Source organism: Tupaia chinensis, unplaced genomic scaffold, assembly GCF_000334495.1.
Source record: "Tupaia chinensis unplaced genomic scaffold, TupChi_1.0 Scaffold000622_1, whole genome shotgun sequence".
NCBI classification, from domain to species: Eukaryota; Metazoa; Chordata; class Mammalia; order Scandentia; family Tupaiidae; genus Tupaia; species Tupaia belangeri.
The window spans coordinates 9676238-9700836 of NW_006160142.1; the positions used below are offsets into that span (position 1 = coordinate 9676238).

Below are 24599 nucleotides of genomic sequence, written 5' to 3' on the forward strand. Positions count from 1 at the left end.
CTGAACTACCTCATTAAAGACTATGTCTGCATTTAGGAGTTAGGGCTTCAACAGATGAATTTGCGGAGGATACAATTTACTGGGTCATCAGGAAAGTCATGAAGCATTTTTGCATAGAAAAATATGTCATGACTTTCTCAATAACCTAATTGCTCATAACAGATGGTGATGATCAGGATAGCACCATTGAAACTCCCATTTTTTTTAAAGAATTATTTTATTTTATTTTAATTCATTTATTTTAATTTGACCAGAGAGAGAGAGAGAGAAACCCACCAGGTCCAGGACTTGAACCATGGTCAACCATGTGGGCATATCTAGCACCTTAACCACCACGCCACCCGCTGGTCCTGTAAACTTCCATTTACTTTTTGAGAGTCTTCAGATAACTTGCTCTATTCCTTTTGTCTGGGTTTCATACTCTTTTTAGTGAAATAAATAGGGTTTAGTATTCTTATTCCATCATATTTATATTTTTTTAACTACCCATTTGATTTCTTTAGTGATGATATTTTATTCAGGATTTTTTATCTTATGAATTACTTTGATAAAATTTATATAATGCATAGAAATATAGAAATATATATTTTCTCTAAGAAATTATCATTCCTTCTAAGTTTTTAAATTATTAGTGACAATTTTTACAATATTAGCTTATCTTTTTTGAACTCTCTTAAATCTGTGGTTTTGCTCTCTCTTGTATTTTTGAACCATTTTGCCAGAAGATCATTTGTCACTTCTTTATAGGACAATTTTTATTCTCACTTATTTCTTTTTTAGTATTTTTTAACTTTTAAAATTTATTTTGTATCTTTTACATTTCATATTTATATCGAGTTAATAAAAAGAGAGTTTCATATACCATGTACACAGCTTCCCCAAATAATAATATCTTACAAAACCATAGTACATTACATAGTCATCAATGCCAAGAAAATTAAATTGATACAGTACTATTAACACATTTATTAGGCCTTACTAAAATCTTGCTAATTGTTCTACTAATGGTTATTCAAATATTTAACCCATTTTAAAATCTTTTTTGTTGTTACTTTTTAGCTATAGGAATATATTCTGTACATTAACTCCTTATCAGGTGATTTGCAAAAATTTTGGCACTTTTGAAGAGTAAGCTTGTAGTTTTGTAGAATGTCCCTCAATCTCATCCTAGTATATGTTAACTTCTGACTATTGAATGCTTATAGCAGGATCTGACAGATAATCCCACCATAAAGTTATTATCTTCCATTTACTATTGATGAGTGTCTTCTAGGGAGACTTACTGAGAGTATGGCTTCTCATCATCTATTTGCCTATTTATTTTAGCATCCATTAATGACTTTTGCTTGCCATAATTACTACTATGGTATTTTCCATTCTTATCATTTTTTCTATATTCATTAATTGTATTTCCAACTGCAAAGAAAGAATTGACTCCTATTTACTTATTAAATTATTTACACCAGTAAGTAATGGATATGTACTTTTCTGTGGGTTATAATACATTGCAATTACTATGTATTCTATTGCTTATGTTGCTCATCTTATATTTTCTCTGTCCCATCCCTGAAATCAGCCATTTTTCAAGATGCTCTGGTTCATTTCATTGAAAATGATATGTAGGAACCATAATATGGGTGCAAAGTATGTTCCTTTCTACTGGGGGATTCCTTCAGATGTTTTCAGCTTTTAGTTTTTGATTGCATTATTTTGGTTCATGTATTTCATTTTCTAAATTACTAATTTGAGCACTTAGCTTATTTATTTTTTAGTTTTCTTAAAATAAACATGTAGTGCTATAAATATCTCTTTAGGTACAACTTTCATTTATTAACTTAAATTTTAAAGGGTGACTACTGGGCCCTACTCTAAGCTCTTGGGACACATCTAAATAAACCAAATTCTGCCATTCTGGAGTTTACGCTCTAGAAGACAAGCAATAAATACGTGTTTTAACTATATTTGGTTTTCATGTACTATTTTCACTGTTATTCAGTTCTCTGTATTTTCTACTTTCTATTTTGTTATTGTTGTTTGCCTTGGTAACCATTCATTGTGGCCAGAGAACTTGGTCTCAATAATATTCTTAAATATTTTGATATTTTCTTGAGACCTAATTTCTAAGTAAAGATATCAGCAAGTAAAAAAGTAATTTATGTAGGTTTGAAAAGGATGTATGTTTTTTAATTGTTTGTGGGTTTTGTTTTTTCTTTTTAGATTTTCATAATAGGACATATTCACTTACCAAAGACATTCCCCCCCGCACCCTCTAGGAAGATGGCCACACTACAATCCCTTCTCCTCTATACTTCTCGGAATTTTGTGCACATACACACATGTATCTGGTGTGATTTTTCAAACTGCCAGATCTGGTACTCACACTTCAGTTGGCAATGTGAAAGTCCAGCACCTTAACCACCATGCCACATGGTGACCCCTGTTAGTGTTTTTAATCTGGCCTTTAGAGAAAACTGTTAAATGCCTGGTTTCAATGTAGTTCTTTTCTGCTAAGTATACATTATGGAACTGTATTAAGATCTTCCCCTATTTTTTCTTGTATGTCAGGTTTTTATCTCTATAATTCTGCTAGCTTTTGATTTATATATTTAGAAGCGACATTATTAGGTATTTTCAAGTTTATGATTTTTATTTTTCTGTTATACTTATGCTCTTATGATTAGGTTGGACTAATAATTCTTCTTTCCTGAGATTTATTTATTTATTTAATTTTAAAAATATTTGTCAGTAAGTATTAATTTATTTTTTATCTTGTTTATGTGTTTTATATATATATATATACACATTTATGTATATATATAAAAATCACTGGGTTTTCGATGCACCTCTCTCTCTTTTTAATCTTTATTTGTAATAGAATATGTAGGGGCCATCAGATGGCAAAATGGTTGTCACTGGACTCCCATGTAGTTGATCATGGGTCAAGTCCTGGATGCAGCAGCTTAAAATTCAGGCATGGTGCATGTGAATGCATGTTCAAAATCCCAAGTGGAAAATGGAGGAGAAGAGATTGTGGTGTGACCATCCCCTCTAGGGGGTGATCACTCTCTTTCAGTCTCTCTGTCTTTCTGGCAAGTGCATGTATCTACACTATTGCTAAACTCTCTCTAAAAAAAAAAAAAAATCAAAACCAAAAACAAAGACTATGTATGCACAAACATGAGAATGAGAGAGAGAAATTGATTGAGAAAGATGAGCACCCTCTACATGGTCTGGTTGCTTTGGGACCACTTTCCTCCAGCCCTTTAGCATATCAGATTCTGGACATTTGCACACATAGCTGCGTATGTTTCAGGCCAGCGAGGCTAGAGATTTTAACTACAGTTGCCATGTGGGATCTAGTTTCTCTTAAAGCAGTGCATGACTGCTATGCTGGGGAGCAAGCCCTGGTGTGCTTCTTATAAGCAGTAAGTGTTTATTAAGCAATCTGAAAGTTTCTTTTAGTTTATTAATTTAGTCTATTTAAACTTATTTATTAAATTTACTTTAATTAGGGATATTTTGTCAAATTTAAGATGTTGTGAATTATAAGATGCATCATTTTATGTATGTATATTAATCCTGTTAGATGCTTTAAAAATTCAGTCATCTTGTTTTTGAATTATTTTGTTTTTGTTTCTATAGGTTCTGCCTTATATCTAATACCTAGTACTGCCCATTAAACTATGACACAATACCTTAAAATTAGTCTTACATTTAAAACTCGTAGGACAATTATTGCTATCACACCTTATAATGAATGTTTTTTCATCAATATCAAATTTGTGCTCCACTGCTCTTTTTTTGGCTGGCTAAATGCTTTTTCTACACACACTGTAATTTTTCTGATAAATTCCAGATCACTTGTAAATGACAGTTAAACTTAATGCATGATATAATACTACCTTTAATGTACATGATTCAGTTGAATTAAAGACAGGTGGACTGGGTTTGGGCATGCAGAGGCAAGAACTGTTATATCATAAGAGCAATGTGGTCCACAGCAACTATAAGTTGTCATCAGTTATAAGATGGCTTGAGAGTTCAGAGATGGTGAAATATGGGAAAAAATGGTTAAAATTATTGACTCAGGTGTAAATTTACTGTATTTTGCATTTTTTTTTGTTTACTCTTTTTGAAGTTTCTTTTTTTGTTTTTGTTTTGAGAGAGAAATTTTTGCTGTAGGGCATGTGCTTTCACTAGAGAGACAGAAAGCGAGAAATCACCCCCACAGGATGTGGGGGGAGGGGAGCCACACCTCAGTCTTTTCTTTTCCATTTTCTTCTCAGCATTTTTGGGCACACACGCACATGTGCTTGGCGTGAGTTTCAAGCCTTCGGGTCATGGACTCTTAACTGTAGTCCACCATGTGGGATTCCAGCAACATAGCCATTATGCCATCTGCTGGTCCGTAAATTTATTTCTTAAGAGAGAGAGATACAGGTACCTTAACATTGTTCAGCCATGTTGCAATAACCTGCCACAGTTTTCCAGCCAGCCATAATCATGAGTGCACCCATGTGTTTAGGTCATCTCAGCATCTGAACCTGGAACCTTTCCATTACAGCTTCAGTATCATGTAGTGGTGCCCTATTTTCTGTGCCACAATGGCTTTTCTTACTCTGATTTTTCTCTTTAAAAAAAAAAAATTATATATAAACTTCTTAAAGAATTGTTAATTTTGTTTATCATTATTTTTTAAATTTGCTATAGGGCATGTGCATTCACTCAAGGGCAGGGTGGGGGGTGGGAGGGGAGAGAATGGATGAATGAGAAAGCAAGCTGCCAAGTTACCAAGTCCAGGACTCAAACTGCAGTTGGCCATGCGGTCAGTTCAGCACCTTAAGCATCATGCTACTTGCTGGTCCAGTCTTTTCTTTTTTTTAAGCCCTCTTTTTTTGTGCCATCTATTAACTTCTTTAGGTATTCTTTATCTTTTTTTTTCCTCTACTAATTTTAAAGTTATGAACTTTATTTCTGTTGTTTTAAAGATTACCATTACTATGTCAATGTACTCATTTGATTTAACAAAATGAAAGTTAATCAATCTCTACTTTTTTGAATAATACAAGGATATTACAACACCTAGACTCTGATCACTCTGTTCCTATGTTTTGTGTTTTCAGTCTACCTCATTCTAGATTGCAGTTGTACCTTTATGAATTAATATTTAATGAATATCTGATATCTCCACTAGACTGAAAAAATAGGTACCATTCTTGTTTTTCGTCATCATTTAATGTTACTTGCTAGAATGAGGCTTGGCTTATAGTAGAAAACATATACTTCATTAACTGATTGATTATTCTGTTATAAATAAACTTCCATAATAACTAGAACAATCTATTTTATATGTTCATATAAAACGTCTTTTTTTTTTTTTTTTTTTGTAATTTGCCAGATGGCATGAGTAGTGCTGGAGAGGGACAGGGAGAGAGAAAGTGAAAAACACCTCCCCCCATGGGGAATGGTCACAGTACAGTCCCTTCTCCTCCATCTCTCCTTTTGGGATTTTGGTATGCATGTAGATGTGCCTGGTGTGTTTTTCAAGCTACTGAGTCAGGGATTTGAACTACGCTGTCTGGCACCAGCTGGCCCGAAAACATCTATCTTTGATAGCTTTCTAATCTACCGATTTTAGATTTAGGCCCTCTAATACAATCTGACTTGGACATGTACAAAGGCTATTGTGTAGCCATCAAATGAAAAGTATTAGGAGTTTTAGTGTGTGACAACACATGATTATGTTTATGTGAAATATTGTGAAAGAAAGATTCAGATTATAACATAGTAGGGCTATACTGATTAAAATCAGCAAGAATTAGGGCCTTGGACTGATTGAATATTTTTTTCTCTAGTGGTAGCTTATTAAGTTGAAAGCCTATTTCTATTTTCCTTCTGTAGTTTTCAGTTTCTATTTTTTTTTTTGCAAAGACACTTGTACATCCATGTTTATTGTAGCAATATTCACAATTGCTAAGACATTGAACCAACCCTAAGTGCCCAAGAACTGGCACATATTCACTGATTCACTGTAGAATATTAACCATAAAAAAATACCAAAACTCATTCAATACAAAGTAGATTAATCTTAACTTAATGAATCTAATTTTTTAAAATCAATATTTGCTCTTTATTAATGATCTCTATTTAATTCCTGATGTTGGTACATAAATTTTTCACTTTGGGGTTTTGGGTACTAAATTCTGTAGCTCTAAATTTTAGTTATCAATTCTATAGTCTTTTTTTAATGCATTTTTACCTATATATACACATATATATAGTTTTATTTCTTTCTAAATTATACAAATTGTCATTTCTAGATTTATAGAACTGATTCTTAGTAGAGGAACTACTACTTAAACAAATTCTTATCAAGAACATTTTTTTCTTTGAGAGTTTTCAGTTTCATATGTATATATATATATATATACATATAGATAGAGAGAGAGAGAGAGAGCGCGAGTGAGCGAGCGAGAGCAGGCTTAAAGATGTATTTATTGTGTGGACACTTAGTTTTAGACAAGGTGCAGGAAATTTCTACCAACATCTACTTCAGGAAGCAGACACTTGCCTAGGGTAGTGCTGTTTGAAATGGACCAAGGTTGGAACAAAGTTTTTTCTTACCTGCCTTGGGCACTAGACTAATAAAATGGTCACCCAGTGGGAAAAAAGGTTTTCTCATTCCTCCTTCCATACCATTCTTACCCCTGTAGATAGCTCCTTAGGTTTTCTTCTTCCTCCTCTCTGGATAATCCACTCCTGCAGTTCCTTTGGAATTATAGCATGGGCGAAAATGAAATAGCTTTTTACATAAGTGAAAATAAAAAGAATTTTAGGTGCCAGGTCTTTTACCCTATAGTAGTTAAAGGAGAAGGATCCCTGGCCATGGCAGCTTGAAACACATGCTGGGCATGGGTGCATTTGTGCCTAATACCTTAACAGGATCGAGGGTTGAGGAAAAGGGGTTGTGGTAGGACCATGCTCTCCATAAGGGCAGATGCTTTCTCCCTCTGTGTTTCTCTCTCTGGGGAGTATACATACTTTAAAAAAAAGAGAGACCATTTTTAACTGATATGAGTAAGTTTAGTACCTTTGTTACTATAGAAAGGTTTGGGTTCTCAATTTACATCTAATTAAAAATATTATAGAATAGAAATAATACTTTCTTGGGCCAGCAGGTGGCATGGAGGTTAAGGCACTGGATCCCACATGGCTGACCATGTGGTTTTTGCAGTATATTTTTACATTCTAAGATGTGAATTAATAGAAAAATGAACAGTTAATAGAGTTAGAGAAAGAGAGAAAATATTGAGTAATACATACTGAACCTATATCTGAAGAATTTGATCTTACTGTTTCATTGATATGTTAAGTACCAATTTTCAGTGCATTCAGTACTAACTCTACCTTTTTTCTTTCCCTTTTCCTTTTGCTTAAAACATTATCCGAACAGTTAACAAGTACCAGGCATATTCTATCTTTATGACAAATATTGTCTAGTTGAATGAGTGAAGGAATAAATAAAGAGTAAATAAATGAAAAATTTTAAGCTTTTACAAAACAAATATACATACACTTTTTTATTGAGATTTGAGAACAAAGTAGTCTTGTAATAATTTAGGTAATGTAGAAGAAAAGATTGATTTGTTTTGAAAGTTGAACATTGGATTTTTCAAAAGTCAAAACCTATACCATCTGAAATACAAATGAAGATAAAATGAAGATAACTTGACATTGTAATGAACTCATATTAGGAGATACATATTTTTAAATGGGGAAGCAAGTGGTTGCTGGGTTCTGAAGATTTTTTAAAAGAGTTTATTCTCATCTCAATCCACTTCATCTTAAATTTTGTCTTGTAGAAACTGTCTCAAAATGCTATTTAAAATGAATTAATTTTAATTTCTAAATTATAATACAGTCTAATTTAGTGAAATTGAATCAGTTTTACTGGATATCATCTACTGGCTATAATGCCATGTGTCTAGAAAATATTTTCTCTACATTTTGAAATATGATTAATATCGTCCATTGGTTTCTGTGTTTGAATATTTGTTATGGCTTATGGTAAAGAGTGTGGACTGCTGTGTTAGACAGGACTGAATTTCAGACTCCAATCTGCTACCTTCTAGCCAGTTGTTTTTTTTCAGCTTCTCAAACCTTAGTAGCATCTTACATAAAATGAGGTGATATCTGCTACTATAGAAGTTGTTGGGGAGATAACTATTATGTAAAGTACTTAGGACAGTATCTGGGATATGGTATAATATAATCAGTAATTGGGAGACTTTTTTTTTTCCCATTGTGTTTTGTTTTTGTTTTTGTTTTGCAGCTTTCCCTATAAATAAAACAGATAAAGATTCAAGACATGTAATAAAAGTGGTAAGTATTGCTTTTAATTTTTTACTTTAAGTATATTGAATTTTTTACTACTTTATTTTTGTATAAATTTTTCTCACTTTATTTTTTTCATTTGCTAATGAGTGTGTGCACTCCCCTGAAAGAGACAGCTGTAAGGAAAGTGAGAAAGCACCCTGATGGGGGATGGTCACACTACAGTCACTTCTCCCCCATCGCTTACTTTGGGTCTTTGCACACACCCACACATATCTGATGTGATCCTGAAGCCACCGGGTCTGGGACTTGAAATGTGCAATCAGTCACGTGAGATCCAGTTGCCCCAACCACCACCCAACTGGCTGACCTCTTGCCTTAATTTTTTTTTTTTTTTGGGGTTGTTGTTGGGGGGTTTTTGCCATAGGGGGCGTATGCTCGCCAGACAGAGAGAGAGAGACAGAAAGTGAGAAATCCCCCCCGGGGGGATGGCCATGCCGCAATCCCTTCTCCTCCATTCTCCTCTCGGGATCTTGGGCACACATGCACAGGAACTCAGCATGAGTTTTAAGCCACCGGGTCTGGGACGCGAACCGTGGTCGACTACATAGCCAGCGACATATCCATTACGCTAACTGCTGGTCCCTTCGCCTTAATTTTTATAAGTATTTATTTATCAATAAACTTGATGTTATATTTTCGTATTATTTAAATGCTGAGACTGAAGAACTTTTGTTCTTCTGTATTGCCATCTCTCATCCTGGTATCTTATCTAGGTGTTTATTTTCTCCTCTCCCTGTCTATATCATCCTACCTCTCTATTCTAGATGATTAGGTTCTTAAAGGCAAGCATAGAGTTTGGTTTGGTTTTTGTTTTTTTGTCTATATTCCCTGCACCTAGTACAATGAATGAAATGTAGTAGAAACTCAGTAAAGGTACCATGAATGAATGTATTGCCAGAATAATTTGTGGTATATCCAACCTGATATACATGCTGGTATATAGTGAGTGTCTGTATGTTTATGTATACTGTTTTCAGTGTTTCTCATATTTCTTCCCATGAGAAAACTACTTTCATGCATAAGACTGTAGGGATAGTAGTACAATATGTTGTTTAAAAATGAGATTCTTTTTTTTTTTTGGAGAGATTTTCACTATAGGGCGCGTGCGCTCGCCAGACAGACAGAGAGAGACATAGAGACAGAAAGCGAGAAATCACCCCCCAGGGGGGATGGTCACGCCGCAATCCCTTCTCCTCCATTCTCCTCTCGGGATCTTGGGCACGCACGCACACGCGCCCGGCGTGAGTTTTAAGCCACCGGGTCCGGAACACGAACCGCGGTCGACTACGTGGGAGTCCAGCGACATAGCCATTACACTAACTGCTGGTTCCCTAAAAATGAGATTCTTCAAGTTTATTTAGTGCTTTCTGAGAATTTTAGCTGCAATCTTGTGTCTATGCTTTATGAAAAATATAATTCGAGTACTATTATGTATTATATATGTGTGCTCATATTTTCACAGTTGAAATACCAGTTCTATCTTTGGGATTATTTTTTTCCTAGTAAAATTAATTATTCTCTTCTTTCATAGGAATATCAAGAAAATGGCCCGTTATTTTCAGAACTTAAATTTTATCAGAGAGCTGCAAAAAAAGACTATAGTAAGTAAAATTAGCAAAGTAGGCTAGTTCCATATATGTGCTCGCTAAAATGAATGTTGATATTTTTTTTTCTGGCCTTCTGGAAAATTCTAATCAGAAATTTTATTGTGAAGTGATATAGTTAACTGTTGTAACATATAAGACAGATGGTATACAACTCTTGATAAGGCATACATAATCAGTTATATATTTTAAGTCAAAGTCATTTTTACTTCTTTACATAAAATGTTGGGTTGTTGATCTAAGCTACCAAGAGTTCTCTCAAATGTGAAAGATGACAGAATGAAATTATTTCTTTTATAAAGAACTATGAGGATTAGAAGGATCTATGGAGAAGCCATTATATGAGCAATAGATACATAAATAAAAGGAATGATTATTATATAGATTAAGGTAAGATACATTGAATGAGACCAGCAGTTGGCGAAACTGGCTATGTCACTGGACTCCCATGTAGTCTACCGTGGTTCGAGTCCCATACCCGGTGGGTTAAAACTCACGCCAGGCACGTGTGTGTGCGTGCCCAAGATCCCAAGAGGAGAATGGAGAAGAAGGGATTGCGGCGTGGCCATCCCCCCTGGGGGGTGATTTCTCACTTTCTGACTCTCTGTCTGTCTCTGTCTGTCTGGCAAGCGCACACGCCCTATAAGTGGAAACCTCTCCAAAAAAAAAAAAGGAAACTGTTAATATGTTAAAGTAGATGTTAGAAACTTACATCTTGGGAAATTAATTGGAACTGCATATCAGATATAAGAACTACCAGTTTAAAAGTTTGAATGTGGGCCAGCCATGATGGTGCAGCAGAAACATAACACTCCCTGTGGCCAAAGCCACATGGGAAGTTACTAGGTTTGAGTCCTAAAGTCTCTTTGGCTGGGGGTGCATCTGCATGTCCCTATGTTCCTGACTGACTGATGCTGGGATTGAATGGTGGTGCGAAGACTCTGTTGGATATTCTTGTCTGTCTGTCCATTTTTCTCTCTCACAGACAAATAAACTTTAGAGAAAAGGATTTAGATGAGCAGAGATGCAGAAGAAGATAAGCATTTTGTAAATACAATATGACAGGCTAAGTAAAATGTTAAGAAAGGTGATAGGAGTATGACTAGTGTAGTCAAGGTCCTGTATATCCCATTTAGGAAAAAGCGATGGGTCTGACCTCAGTAGTTAACTTTGTTTTTCTTAATAAAGCCTTTTAAATATTAGTTTGCATCTTTACTAACTGCTTAAACTATAAGCTTTATGGTATTCTAAGAAGTGATTTTAGATTGACAAATAATTTATTAACTTTTTTATCAGTAGAGCTATCTTAGCCATTAAACTTATATGATGAAAAATGAAAAAAATTAGTTGCCTGATTATTTAGGTAGGTTTGATATTTTGTAAATAATTTTAATGGGAACAATTTCCATATAATGTAATTTCAGATTAAGATGATTTTTCTGTCCAATTGTTATTTTTTCATGGCTTTAGATTTTGAAGTAATAAGGGGAAAAAAAAAACAACCTATCCCTCTTCTGATCCTTTGGTAGTTAACAAATGTTATATTTGGCTAGCATATATATAATACATTTCTATGAGACTTCAGCTTATGTTTTTGGTATTTAGTTTTAAAATTTGTATTTTTGATTATTTATTGTGATAACAAGTAGAGTTTGAAACCACTAGATAGATTTGATTTCTTAAATTTTATATCCTAGGAATATCTGGTTAATATTTCAGTAGGCTGAATAAATCTTAACATTTATACAAAAGTAAGAAATGCCTTTCTAAATAATGTCTTTTTGTTAAATTATTTTTTCAGTCAAAAAGTGGATAGAACTCAAACAACTTGATTATTTAGGAATTCCTCTATTTTATGGGTCTGGTCTGACTGAATACAAGGGAAGAAGGTAAAGTAAAATTATTATAATCAGATGCTCCTCTGTAACTGTTTTTTGTGTTGGTCTGTTATCAATTGCTATGTAATAAATTACCCAAAACATAGTAGCTTATAGTAACAGACTTAGAATATCTTGGTCTTATGAATCAGGAATTTGAAAGTGGCTTTCTAATGCTTCTAGTTCAGGATCTCTCATAAAGTTGTAGTTAGCTGGTTGCTGGGTTGCAATCATCTGAAAGTTCAACTGGAGAAGGATCTACTTTCAAGGTCACTTGTGTGTTTGTTAGCAGGACTGACTGACTTCTGGCCATATGAGTCTCTGCATAAGCTTCCTGAGTGTTAGAAGTTATATTCCATCACTTCTGCTGTATTATTTTTAATGGAAGTTAATCGCTAGGTCCACTCCATACTCAAGAAAGGAGAATTAAGCTTCATCTCTCAAAGGAAAGGCACAACAAAGAATTAATGAAAATATCTTTTAAACCATCAAATATGGTTAGTCATTACATATAAGTGATAATGACTTTTAAAAAGGAAACAAAACTTTGTCTATTGTTAGTACCCATTTTTGTCCTTTGAAAAGCCTTTTAATATGGATAGTATTATTTTTATTTCATAGATGATAAAATAGACTCAGGCATCATTACTTTGTTCAAATAGATGTTAAATACTATAAATAAAAAGATGAGCAAACAATTCTTGAAATAAAGGGCTACCAGTAGGGTACTAAATTATTGAGTAAATCATGGTATATGTTGATAATCCCTAATCTGAAAGTCAAAAATCCAGAGTACTCCAAAAATTTAAAACTTTCTGAGTGCATGATATTGTAAGAGAAAATTCTATACCTGACCTCATATGCTGTATGCAGTACAAGTGCTATAATATAAATATATTGTGTGAAATTACTTTCAGGCTATGCGTGGTAGGTGTATGTGAAACATATGTGAATTTCATGTTTAGGCTTGGATCTCCACTCCAGGATATCTCATTATGTATATACAAATATTCCACAGTCTGAAACACTTTTGGTCTCAAGCATTTCGGATAAGGAATACTAAACCTATGTATTCATAACATGTAATTTACAGCTCATTATGTAAATCTGTTAGAACTATACCAGTTAACTTGGAAAGATTCAACGAACTACTATTGAAAAATTAAGGTGGAAAAATGTATATGATAAGATCACATTTTTGTAGAAAAAAAATGAAAATTTTGTTTGTATGTATATATAGATAGATTATAGAATGGGAGCTGATGTGGGTATGTAATAAATGGAGGGAAGGAAAGAAAAGGTAGAGGGTGCTAAACAGAAACAAAAATACACTTAAAAAAGACATGTTAGGCCAGCCTGTGGTGTGGTAGTTAAGACAGCTTGATCCCACATGGCCAACTGCGTGGTTTCAGTCCTGGGCCCTGTAGCTTGAAAAATTATGATGGACGCATGTACATGCATGCCCAAAATCCCAAAAGGGAGGAGCAATATAGGAGAAGGGATTGTGGTGTGACCTTTCCTCATGGGGGGTGCTTTCTCATTTTCCTTCTCTCTCTCTTCCCCCAGCTAGCACATACGCCTTTGGCAAAATTTAAGAGAGACATATTTATAAATGTATAGAAAAAAGTAAAAATGATTTTGTAAGGTCAAGAAACAAATTTAAATAAAACTTTCTGTGTGAACATGTAATTTATTCAAGGCCGTATGATGGGAAGGTGATGGATTCTAAATTATTAAATTTAGGACTAAAGTTTTTTTAATTGCCAGAGGGCATATGCATTTGCCAGAGAGAGACAGAGAAAGAGAGAGAGAAGGCAGCTCCCAGTGAGATGTAGTTATGCTGCAATCCCCTCTTCATTTGTCTGCTCTATTGGAGTTTTGGGAATGCATGCACATGCCCCCAGTGTTTTTCAAGCTGACAGGACCAAGATTCAAAAGGCAGTTGGCCATGTGGGACTTATCTCCCTTAATATAAGGCCTGCCCATTACTGTCTAACTTGAAAAGACTGATGTTGTTGTTGTTTTGGTGATCTAAAACTGTAAGAATGGTTCACTACATCATTTTCTTCTACTAGAAAACTTAACTGCAAGTAGATATTGATTAGCATCTTTTTGCAAAACAACAGAATTATTAATGTGCATTCATACATTCATTGTCAGATTGCATCATACATGGTTGGTTGGTTGGGGATATCATTACTTATTTCAAATTCTTTAATAGACAGTTTCAAATACTACTACCTCAAGAACTCTCTTTTTCCTTTTTTTTGTAGAGGTTCTTACATTAGGGCATGTGTGCTCACTAGGAAGAGAGACAGAGGGAAAGTGAGAAATCACCCCTTCCCCATGGGGGATGGCCATGTCATAATCCCTTCTCCTCCTGGGATCTTGGACAACATGAGCATACACCTGGCATAAGTTTCAAACCACCAGATCTGGGACTCAAACTGTGGTTGGCCATGAGGGACGACATAACCACTACGTCATCTGCTGGCCCCAAGAGCTCTCTTTTTAGTATCTTTTTTTTTTTTTTTTATAGTTACAGATTTATGGTAATGGAAAGACTAGGAATGGATTTGCAGAAGATCTCAGACAAGAATGGTACTTTTAAAAAGTCAACAGTCCTGCAGCTAGGTATCCGAATGGTAAGACTGACTGACTTACTTCATATGCTCCAATTTTAGATTATTTACTCATTACAATTTACAAATCTTTTGCCCTTTATAGACTTATAAAAGTATGAAGGCTTATTGCCCTAGAAATGTCAGTTATTGAAACTGAAGCTATTTTGAGGAAAATGGTAACAGGGGGCTGTGTAAGTGACAATGTGCTGTGTTTGGCACTGCAAACTCAAATAGGCATTGGTCCTATAGCCTGATAATTTTTCTCCACACAGCTTTTGTTTTACATATCAGAACAAACTTGTATCGCTATGAGAATAACCACTTTTTTGTCAGTTATATTTATAACAATGCAGATTATGGAAAAATGTATTATTTTCACTACTAAATATGTCATGGTATGGGGATGCCATAAAGTTTTTATTATGAGTTTGGGATGCTGGCAATAATTAGTTGTGGCAATGAATAATATATACTTTGCCAAATAAAAATAAAATCTTAATAGCATCCATACACACAGTTGTTTATACTGCATATTTGTCTTACCTTGTTTGTGTTTGGCTTATTTAAGTTTCATTTTTCCCATTTTAAGTAAAATGAAACCTCTCATATAGGTTGGGATATGGCAAATAGAACTCACTAATTTTTTTAGTCATCACTCATTCATCCACCCAGCTAGTAAATGTTCAGTGAACACTGGGAATATATAACATGCAAGACTGAAAAGCTTTAAAGATGAAGCTGGGTATTTTCTATTATTATGCAAGAAAGATTGACTTTCTCTGGGATCCTGGGCATGGTATTTTGTTCTGACTTGATTCCCCAAGACTTGATTCATAATTACTTCTTGGGTAAAGAACACTGGGTGGGCTTTATAATTATTCCACTCTAGATCTCTGATTTTATGCTGTGATCTTCTTGGCCTAGAGTGTTTTGGCTACTGGACTAGAATAAGCATAGGCATAAGCATTTGTTCAGTCCTGGGTTCCTTACATCAGAGGTTCAATGAAAACACTTGCTCTTTGAGGATAATTTTGTTCAACCTTTTTTCAGGGGTGACCAACCAGAAGATGTGATATTTTAGAGTAATTGTATTGAGAAAATATATATATATAATTGTGAAATATATATATATAATTGTAATTATAATTATGAAACACATTCTATGCTATTCTATATTCAAATTATTCAGGTTGTTCATGGGTTCTTAACAGTCAGCAGTATAACCTTTTGTTTATTTCTTTTCACAGTTGGATGTACTAGAATATATACATGAAAATGAATATGTTCATGGTGATATAAAAGCAGCAAATCTACTTTTGGGTTATGAGAACCCAGATCGGGTAAATATAGTGTTAAGCTTTTGCTTTCAATAAGGGTCCTCAAAGTACCATATTAAAATATTCTAAAACCTAACTACTAGTCCAGAAGAGTTTACAAATGAGGGCATAACATGATAATTGTAATTTGTCTTACCTTGCTTGTCTAATTTAATCCTTACACCAAACTAATGAATAATTAGGATGAGGAGACTCAGAGTCAGAGGGGTTAAATAATTTGGTAATGGGCACATAGTTAAGGAGTGGCCAAGCAGGAATTGAATTTCTGAGCAAATACAGATAATCAAAGAACTATCAAAATCCAGTGAATAGGGATGGATTTATGCAGAGGGGGGAAAAAAAAAAAAGCTGTCATATTAGTTTTTCTTCCACTCTAAAACAAATTAAGTTTTAAAGTAAGAAACATTTCCATTAGAACTTTCTGTGATAATTTAAATATGTTTGATTTTCCATTGTGATAGTCATTAACACGTGGCTGTTAAGTTTTTGAAATTTTGCTAGTAAAATACCAATTGCTAGCAAGTATGTAGACCAACAGGAACTCTCATTCATGCTGGTGGGAATGCAGAGTGGTACAGCCATGCCGTAAGATCGTTTGACAATTTCTTAGCAAGCTGAAATACTCATAACATTCAACAATTGTACTCCTTGCTATTTACCTAAATGAGTTGAAAGCTCCACCCAAAAACCTGCACATGATCTTACAGTAGTTTTATTTATATTTGTCCAAACTTGGAAGCAGCCAAGGTGTCCTTCAGTACAGTAAATAAACTGTAATGCATAAAGACAAAGGAATATTATTCAGTGCTAAAAGGAAATGAACTATAAAGCTATGAAAAGAGAGAGGAGTCTTAAATGCATATTACTATGTGAAAGAACCAATCTGAAAAGGCTACATATTATATAATTCTAACTATATTACGTTCCAGAAAAGGTGAAACTATTAATATGAAGACAGTAAAAAAATCATTGGGTGCCTGGTTTAGAAGAAGGGAGGGAAACAGGAATAAATGGGCAAGTGCAGAAGATTTTGAGGGCAGCGAAACTATCCCGTACACCACAGTGATGGAAACACATCATTAAACATTTGCTACGACCCACAGAATGTACACCAAGAATGAACCTTAGGCTCCACCCCGTGGCATAGCAGTTAATATACCAAACTGCTGAACTAGAAGCCACATGCTGACAGCACTTCAAATCCCCAGCCAGCTTGAAATCAAGCATGATTATACATGATTATACATGCCCAGAATTCTGGCCACGACTGGAAGACTAGAGGAAAAGAATTGCAGTGACTGAGTCCTGTGGAGGCTGCTTTTTTCTGCCCCGCTCCCTGCCCCTCTCTCCCTCTCTTTCTCTCATTCTCTCCACTCTTCCCCCCACCCTGAAAAGAAAACCTTAGTGTAAACTGTGGACCTTCAGTGATAATACTGTGTATTGATATATTGGTTTATCTGGGACAAATGTACCACTCTGGAGAGAGGTGTTAGTGCGGGGGAGGCTGTGTGTCATGGGAACTCACTGCACTTTCCACTTGATTTTACTCAGATTGCTTTGGATCTGCCTAAATTGAACCTAAAACTTCTCTAAAATGTATTCTATTTGAAACTGTGGCTAATGTGACTGAGTAACTGAATTTTTAATTGAACTTTGATTTTAATTTACTGAAAAAGCTACACTTAGCTGGTAGCTATTTTATCAGCATAGGTTTCAAGAGTTAAAAACATATCGGGACCAGCAGTTAGCGTAATGGCTATGTCGCTGGACTCCCATGTAGTCGACCGCGGTTTGCATCTCAGACCCAGTGGCTTAAAATTCACGCCAGGCATGTGTGCATGCGTGCTAAGATCCCCAGAGGAGAAGGGATTGCAGTGTGGCCATCCCCCCGGGGGGTAATTTCTCACTTTCTGTCTCTCTGTCTGTCTGTCTGGCGAGCGCACGTGCCTTATAGCAAAAACCTCTTAAAATATTAAAAATTAGAAAAATATAGTTAAACGTTTAATAATCTCTACATGAATAAATTTCTAAATAAAAATATTGGAGAAAAACTTTCAACCTACAATACTGATATAAAAATGTAAGATACCTATGTATTTTTAAAAAATGAAAAAATAAAAAGCAAATGAAACTGGGAAATATACATATGACAAATATTCGAGGAGTTCTAGTAAACACTAAAAAAAAAAGAAAAAAAAAGAAAATTAACAAATAATCACCACATGATTTCTTAAAGCAGTGTGCAAAAGGAGTGAACAGACAGAACAAAGAAGGAAAATACAACTATCTTAGAAAAATGAAAAAAATTCACCTTCACTAAACCCTAAAAGATATGGAGATCAAAACAGTGAAGTACCATTTTAAAAGACTTATCAAATTGGAGAAGTCTAAAATAATAATCTGATAGTATCGATGCTGGTGAGGGTGCAGGCACTTGTAGAATGCCAGTGGGAATGTAAATTAAATGGGAGTAGGAGAATAAATTAAGATGATGGAAAGGACAATTTGACAGTATATATTAAAAGCCTTCAAAAGTCTGCATACTTTTTACGGTTAGTCTTATTGAAACATAACTTACCAAAAAGGTAAACAGTCACCCTTTTAAATATACAGAGTGAATGTATTTTCCAACCACCACCACCACCAAAATGTGGAACATTTCTTTCATCTCCAAAGTTCTCTCATTCCTCTTTGCAGTCAGCTTCCTCCTTTTTGTCCCCACCTCTGGCAATGATCTCTACCCTTATATTTTTACATTTTAAGGAATGTTATATAAATAGAATCACAGGTTGAGCATTCCTAATCCAAAAATCTGAAATGTTCCAAAGTCTAGAACCTTTGAGTGCTATCATGACAACACAAGTAAAAAAATCTCACACCTAACCTCATGTGACATGTCACAGAATACTGCAATACAAAAATACTGAAATTACCTTAAGGCCGTGTATATAAGGTATATATAAAATATAAGTGAATTCCATGTTTAAACTTGAGTTCCATCTCCAGAATATCTCATTTTATTTATATATGTATATTTTCTGATAATATTGAGGCTAGTGAGGGTGCAGGCACTTGTAGAATCCCAGTGGGGATGTAAATTAAATGGATGTAAGAGAATAAATTAAGATAATGGAGAAAACAATTTGGCAGTATATATCAAAAGCCTTTAAAAGTCTGTGTATTTTTGGGACCAGCAGATGGTGTAATGGTTACGTCACTGGACTCCCACATAGTCGACCATGGTTCAAGTCCTGGACCCCGTGGTTTGAAAATCTTGCCTGGTGCCTGTGCCTGCATGTCCAAAATCTCGAAAGGAGAATGGAGGAGAAGGGATTGTGGCATAGCCATTTCCCCCGGGGAATGAATTCTTACTTTCTGTCTTTGTGTCTCTAGTGAGCACAAGTGCCCTATAGCAAAAATCTTTGCTCCTCAAAACATCTGCATACTTTTTTAAGGTTAGTTTTATTGAGTCATAATTTACAAAAAAGTAAAAATTCACATGTATAGTATACTCCTTTGTGTATGTACTTAGCATAATGCTCTTGATTAGTAATTCTTTAGCAGTTCATTCCTTTTGTTACTGGGTAGTATTTCATTGAGAACTATCTGTTGATGGCTATTTGGATTATTTCCAGTCTTTGACAATTTTAAGTAAAGTTGTAAATTAAGTGTTCATATAAGGATTTATTGATAGTCCTATGTTTTAAGTCCTGTGTTTTAAGCTACTGAGGAAATAACCAGAAGTGTAATTTCTGGGTCAGATGGAAGTATAGTTCCAAACTTTTCTGGAGTGATTGTACTGTTATTCATTCTCATCAGAAGTGTGTGCTTATTCCATTTGCTTCACATACTAACTTCATTATTCTTTTAATTTTAGCCTTTGTAACATATATGTAGTCCTGTCTAATAATTTAACTTGATGTCAGTCATCTCTAATGACTAATTATATTGAGCAAATTTCATGTGCTTACTTGCTACTCATATATATTCATTGGCAAATGTGCTCATCTTTAAGTTATTTCCATTCTTCTTAGGTTATAAGATCTTCATATTTTGAAGATTAGAGGCCTGTCCTGTTGGATCTGTGACTTACTTTTTTTTATCCTTTAAGAAGACGACGATTTTAACTATTGTGAAATCTAGTTTATGATTTTTTTTCCTTTTATAATTTGTGCTTCTTATGTCTTTAGCCAGGGTCACAAATACCTTCTCTTGTGGTTTCTTCAAAAAGTTTTGTGAAATCCTTAGATTTAGGGTCCTGATGCATTTCAAGTTAATTTTCGTATTGGGTATAGGTTAAGAGTCGAGATTCTATTTCTTTTTTTTTTTGTTCTTTTTCTTTTTTCTTTTTCCTGGCATACAAATGTACAGTTGTTTCAGCACCATTTGTCTAAATGAATATCCTTTTGAATTGCCTTGGCACTTTTGTCAAAAATTTGTTGAACATATATCTATAGTCTATTTCTGGATTCCTTCCTCAAATACTGTAAAGCCAACATCACACTGTCTTGATTAGTTTAACTTTATATTCTTGAAATTAGGCAGTGCGAGTCTTCCAACTTTGTTCGTTTTTACAAAATTGTTTTACCTGTTTTTGCTGCTTTTAATTCAATATGTAATATTTATAATTTGTTTGTGAATTTCTACCAAAAACCCTACTAGGATTTTGATTGGGATTTCAGAAATCTATAGATACATTTGAGGGAATTGATGTCTTAAGAGTCTTCTGACTAGATGCCAAGCTAAATCACAGGAGAAAGGATAATCTTTTTAAATCTCATTTTTATTTCCTTTCTTAAAATTTAATTGCCAGAGGTTATAAGTGCTCACTAGAGAGAGAGACAGGGGAAGGGAGAAAGCATCCCCTTTCCAGTGGGAGGTGATCACATTGCAGTTCTTTTTCCTCCATTCCTCTACCCTGTCTGATTTTGGGGTATATGTGCACACACTCCCAGCACATCTTGCAAGCTCCCAGGGCTGGAATACAAACTAGGGTAAGCCATGTGGGATCAGACTCCTATAACCACTAGACAAAAGGACTGGCTCTTTCTTTTATTTTTATTAACTACAAAATATTTTCTAATTTCCATTGTGATTTAAAATTGTTTTTACCTCTAATCACATAAAATAATTGTACATATTTATGGAATATGTGTGTGAGATTTTATTTTTTATACATATATTATACATGTATGTATAATGATTATTTTAGGGTAATTAATATATATATATATATCACCTCAAACATTTATCGTTTCTTCATGTTGGGACCATTTAAAATCCTGTCTTTAGCTATTTTGAGATACACAATAAATTATTGTTAACTACAGTCAGCTACTATGTTATAGAACACTAAAAATTATTTCTAACTATCTAACTGTAATTTTGTACCATTTAACCAGCCTCTTTTTGTATGCTTCTCCTTGTACCCCTTCCTAGCCAGTGGTAACCACTATTCTACTCTGCTTCTATGAGATCAACCTTTTTAACCTCCACATATAAGAAAACATGCAGTATTTGTCTTTCTGTGCCTGACTTATTTTACTTTACATAGGGTCCTCTAGACTTAGCCATGTTGCCACAAATGATAGGAATTTATTCCTTTTATGGTTGAGAAGTATCCTGTTGTGTGTGTGTGTGCATGTGTGTATAATTTTCTTTATCCATTCATCCACTGATGGATACTTAGATTGATTCCATATCTTGCCTATTGTGAGTAGTACTGAATTCTCTTGTAGCTAGCTACATTCCCTTGCGATCATTTTTTTAAAATCCTTGTCAGGCATTTCATAGATTTCCTTTTCTTTGGAATGTGTTCCTAAAGAATTATTGTGTTCCTTTACAGGAGTCATATTGACCTTCTTTTTCGTGTTTGTTGAATCCCTACATTTATTATTTACATCCGGTAGAACAGCCTCTTCCAATTTTACAGAGTAGTTTTTATTGGTTAGGACTTTTCCCATAGATATGTTCTAAATGTTGGTTGGATGGAGTGTTTTGGTTTTAGTTTTGGGTGGATACAATGGTATTGTCTCTGTGTGATTTTTTTTTTTTTTAAGTACAGTCAATATCAACAGTGTCTATGAGTATCTCAATGGCCTAGTGTTTGTGGAGGCAGTGGTATGGCTTTGTGGGCAGTGGCCACCCAAGGATTAGTCCTCCAGCTGAGGTGGGGAGGTGTATAGCAGGCTACCTGGGCATAGCAGCTTCACCAATTGGGGGAGTTAGGTTGCGGCTTGCAGCAGGTGGTAAGAGAAATGATCCTTGGTTTCTGGTTGACATGTATTCCAGTTCTTCCTGTTTTGGGGACAGCCTTTCTGCCATGCTGGATTGCCTGTGTCTGGGATCTAAAGTCCTACCTGGGCTAGGGTGCTAGGGTTACATAGTACCATGAAGTCCATTTGGGATCATGGCATTACAGCCTTTCATATTATTGAATGATGGTGCAAACTCAGGGATGTGGAGGTACAGGGACTTTTGGTCTCCTGGGTAGGATGCATTCTAGCAGTGGCTGTGTTCTCAGACTGTCACTGTTTTATAGCAGCTTAGATCCCTAGAGTTGGTAGGGATCCATGATTCTATCACCCCTGAAAACTGTGGGGTTCTCTTTTAGCTAGGACTCCACGTGTATGCAGTGATAATGGGAACTGCTCAAGATAGTCCATTTACCTTTTACCACAATGTGGAGTTTCTGTTGGCTCTGGGCCAGTCTCTACTAGATGTTTCACTTCCCTCTGTATGATGTTATCCAGAATCCTGTTTCAGAAATTTCCATTACTTTCTCAGTGAGTTCCAGTGTTCTCCCATATACACTGTATTTGAAGTGTAGTTAGTTATTTGTTGTTTTGGTACTCTGTGTTGGAGATAAGCATTAGGTAACTATTCAACCATTTTGAGGAATTCTCTCTCCTTTAACCCAATCATTGTTATTCCATCATGTACAAGAAAAAAGCCAGTTTCTTTCTTTCTTTTTTTTTTCAATCAGGTTTTCGCCACAGGGCATGTGCACTCACCAGGGAGAGAAAGAGGGAAAATGAGAAATCACTCCGCTCTTTCCACCCCTGGAAGATGGCCATGCTGCAATTCCTTCTCCTCTCTTCTCTTGGGATTTTGGGCATGCATGTACATGTGCCCAAATGATTTTCAGATTGCCATGTCCGAGACTCAAACCATGGTCATGTGGGAGTCTAGCACCTTAATCACTATGCTACCTGCTGGCCCCAAGAACAGCAAATTTTAAATAGTTTTTATTTTGGGGAATTTTCTGTCATGTCTTTTGCACATTTTTCTGTCAATTTTTGGTTTTTAGTCCCATGGCTAAAAAATTGTTTGGTTTTAAGTTATTAGCCCTTTACCCATTTCATATTTTGTAAATATATTTTTCCATTTTACCTTTTGTCCTTTGGCTATGTTTGTGATGTTTTATTGTCATGGAGAAGGTAGATTTATTTAATTTTTAATTTAGTCTATCATCAATCTTTCATTTACTGTGGATTTTGATCCATGGTTAGTAAATTTTCCTACAAGGAATTTTTACAGAAGTGTTATTGTGTGTTATTTTTTAATTTATTTAAATCTTATTCATTAGAGTTCATTCATTGAAATAATAGGTGGTACAAAGCCAACTTATCTTCTAAGTGATTTTCCATTGATTCCAACATTATTATTATTATTATTATTATTATTATTATTATTATTATTAGAGAAATTTTTGCTATAGGTCATGAGTGCTCACCAGAGAGACAGAAAGTGAAAAATCACCCCCTCAGGGGGATGGCCATGCTGCAGTCCCTTTTTCTCCATTCTCCTCTTAGGATTTAGGGCATGCACACATGCCCAGTATGAGTTTTAAGCCACCAAGTCCGGGACTCGAACTGTGGTCAACTACTTGGGAGTCCAGCAATATAAACATGACGCCAGCAATATAAACATGACGCCATCTGCTGGTCCCATTCCAATATTATTTTTAAAAGCTAGTTTTGTTTCTGCCATATTAGGTGCTGCTTTCATCGTATATTAAATTTCCTTATCTACCTGGACTTATTTCTGTACTTTCTGTTGAATCCTACTAGTTAATCTATTAATGTATCAATATTATGCATAAGTACTGGTACATTTATTTCTTAGGCTTTATAATGTATTTTAACATGTAGTTGGTCTAACAGTCTCTCATAGATTTTCAATGAAAAAACTATCATTTATTTTCTTGTATTATGTGTTCTAGCTTCATTTTTAAAATACGCATTAGCATTTTTATTGGAATTTTCTTAAATTCCAGAATTAACTTTAGGGAGATTTGATAAGTTCATGTTCTTCCAACAATAGGGAATGTTTTATATTTCGTCAGTTTTACGTTTCTTCATGAGTATTTTAAAGCTTTTCTTATGTTTTGTATATTTCTCTTTATATGTATTCCTAAATATTTTACCTTTTTTAGAATTGATTTTTTAAATTTTTTATAATTCAACCACTGTGTATCATTATAGCTTGTAAAGTTAATTTTCCCAGAATGAATACTACTCTGTATATTAGTCCACACATAGGTATTATCATACATTTTATCAACAGATAATTTTTCATTTTTATGTTCCTTAAATTTTTTGCTTCTTTCTTTTTTCCCCTGATTTCCTTCCTCTCACCTTCCCCCATTTGTTTGAGCACATCTAATTAATAGTACCTAAGAAATTAATTTTAATAATCTAGATATTCACTTGCTTTCCTGAAATTTGACTCGTGTAAGTGTATGAATAAAGGACAGAT

General features: G+C 34.6%; 1 protein-coding gene across 4 annotated transcripts in view; it reads left to right on the forward strand.

Moving 5' to 3' along the window:
- The window catches only part of VRK2 (VRK serine/threonine kinase 2), a 165836-nt gene that overhangs the window by 31040 nt on the left and 110197 nt on the right, over nt 1–24599 (forward strand). For all 4 annotated transcript variants that reach the window (XM_006159052.3, XM_006159051.3, XM_027775977.1 and 1 more), the window contains 5 exons: nt 8333–8382; nt 9929–9998; nt 11803–11890; nt 14418–14523; nt 15750–15842. In XM_006159052.3, coding sequence (XP_006159114.1) covers nt 8333–8382; nt 9929–9998; nt 11803–11890; nt 14418–14523; nt 15750–15842 — 407 coding nt within the window. The remainder of the gene's footprint in view (nt 1–8332; nt 8383–9928; nt 9999–11802; nt 11891–14417; nt 14524–15749; nt 15843–24599) is intronic.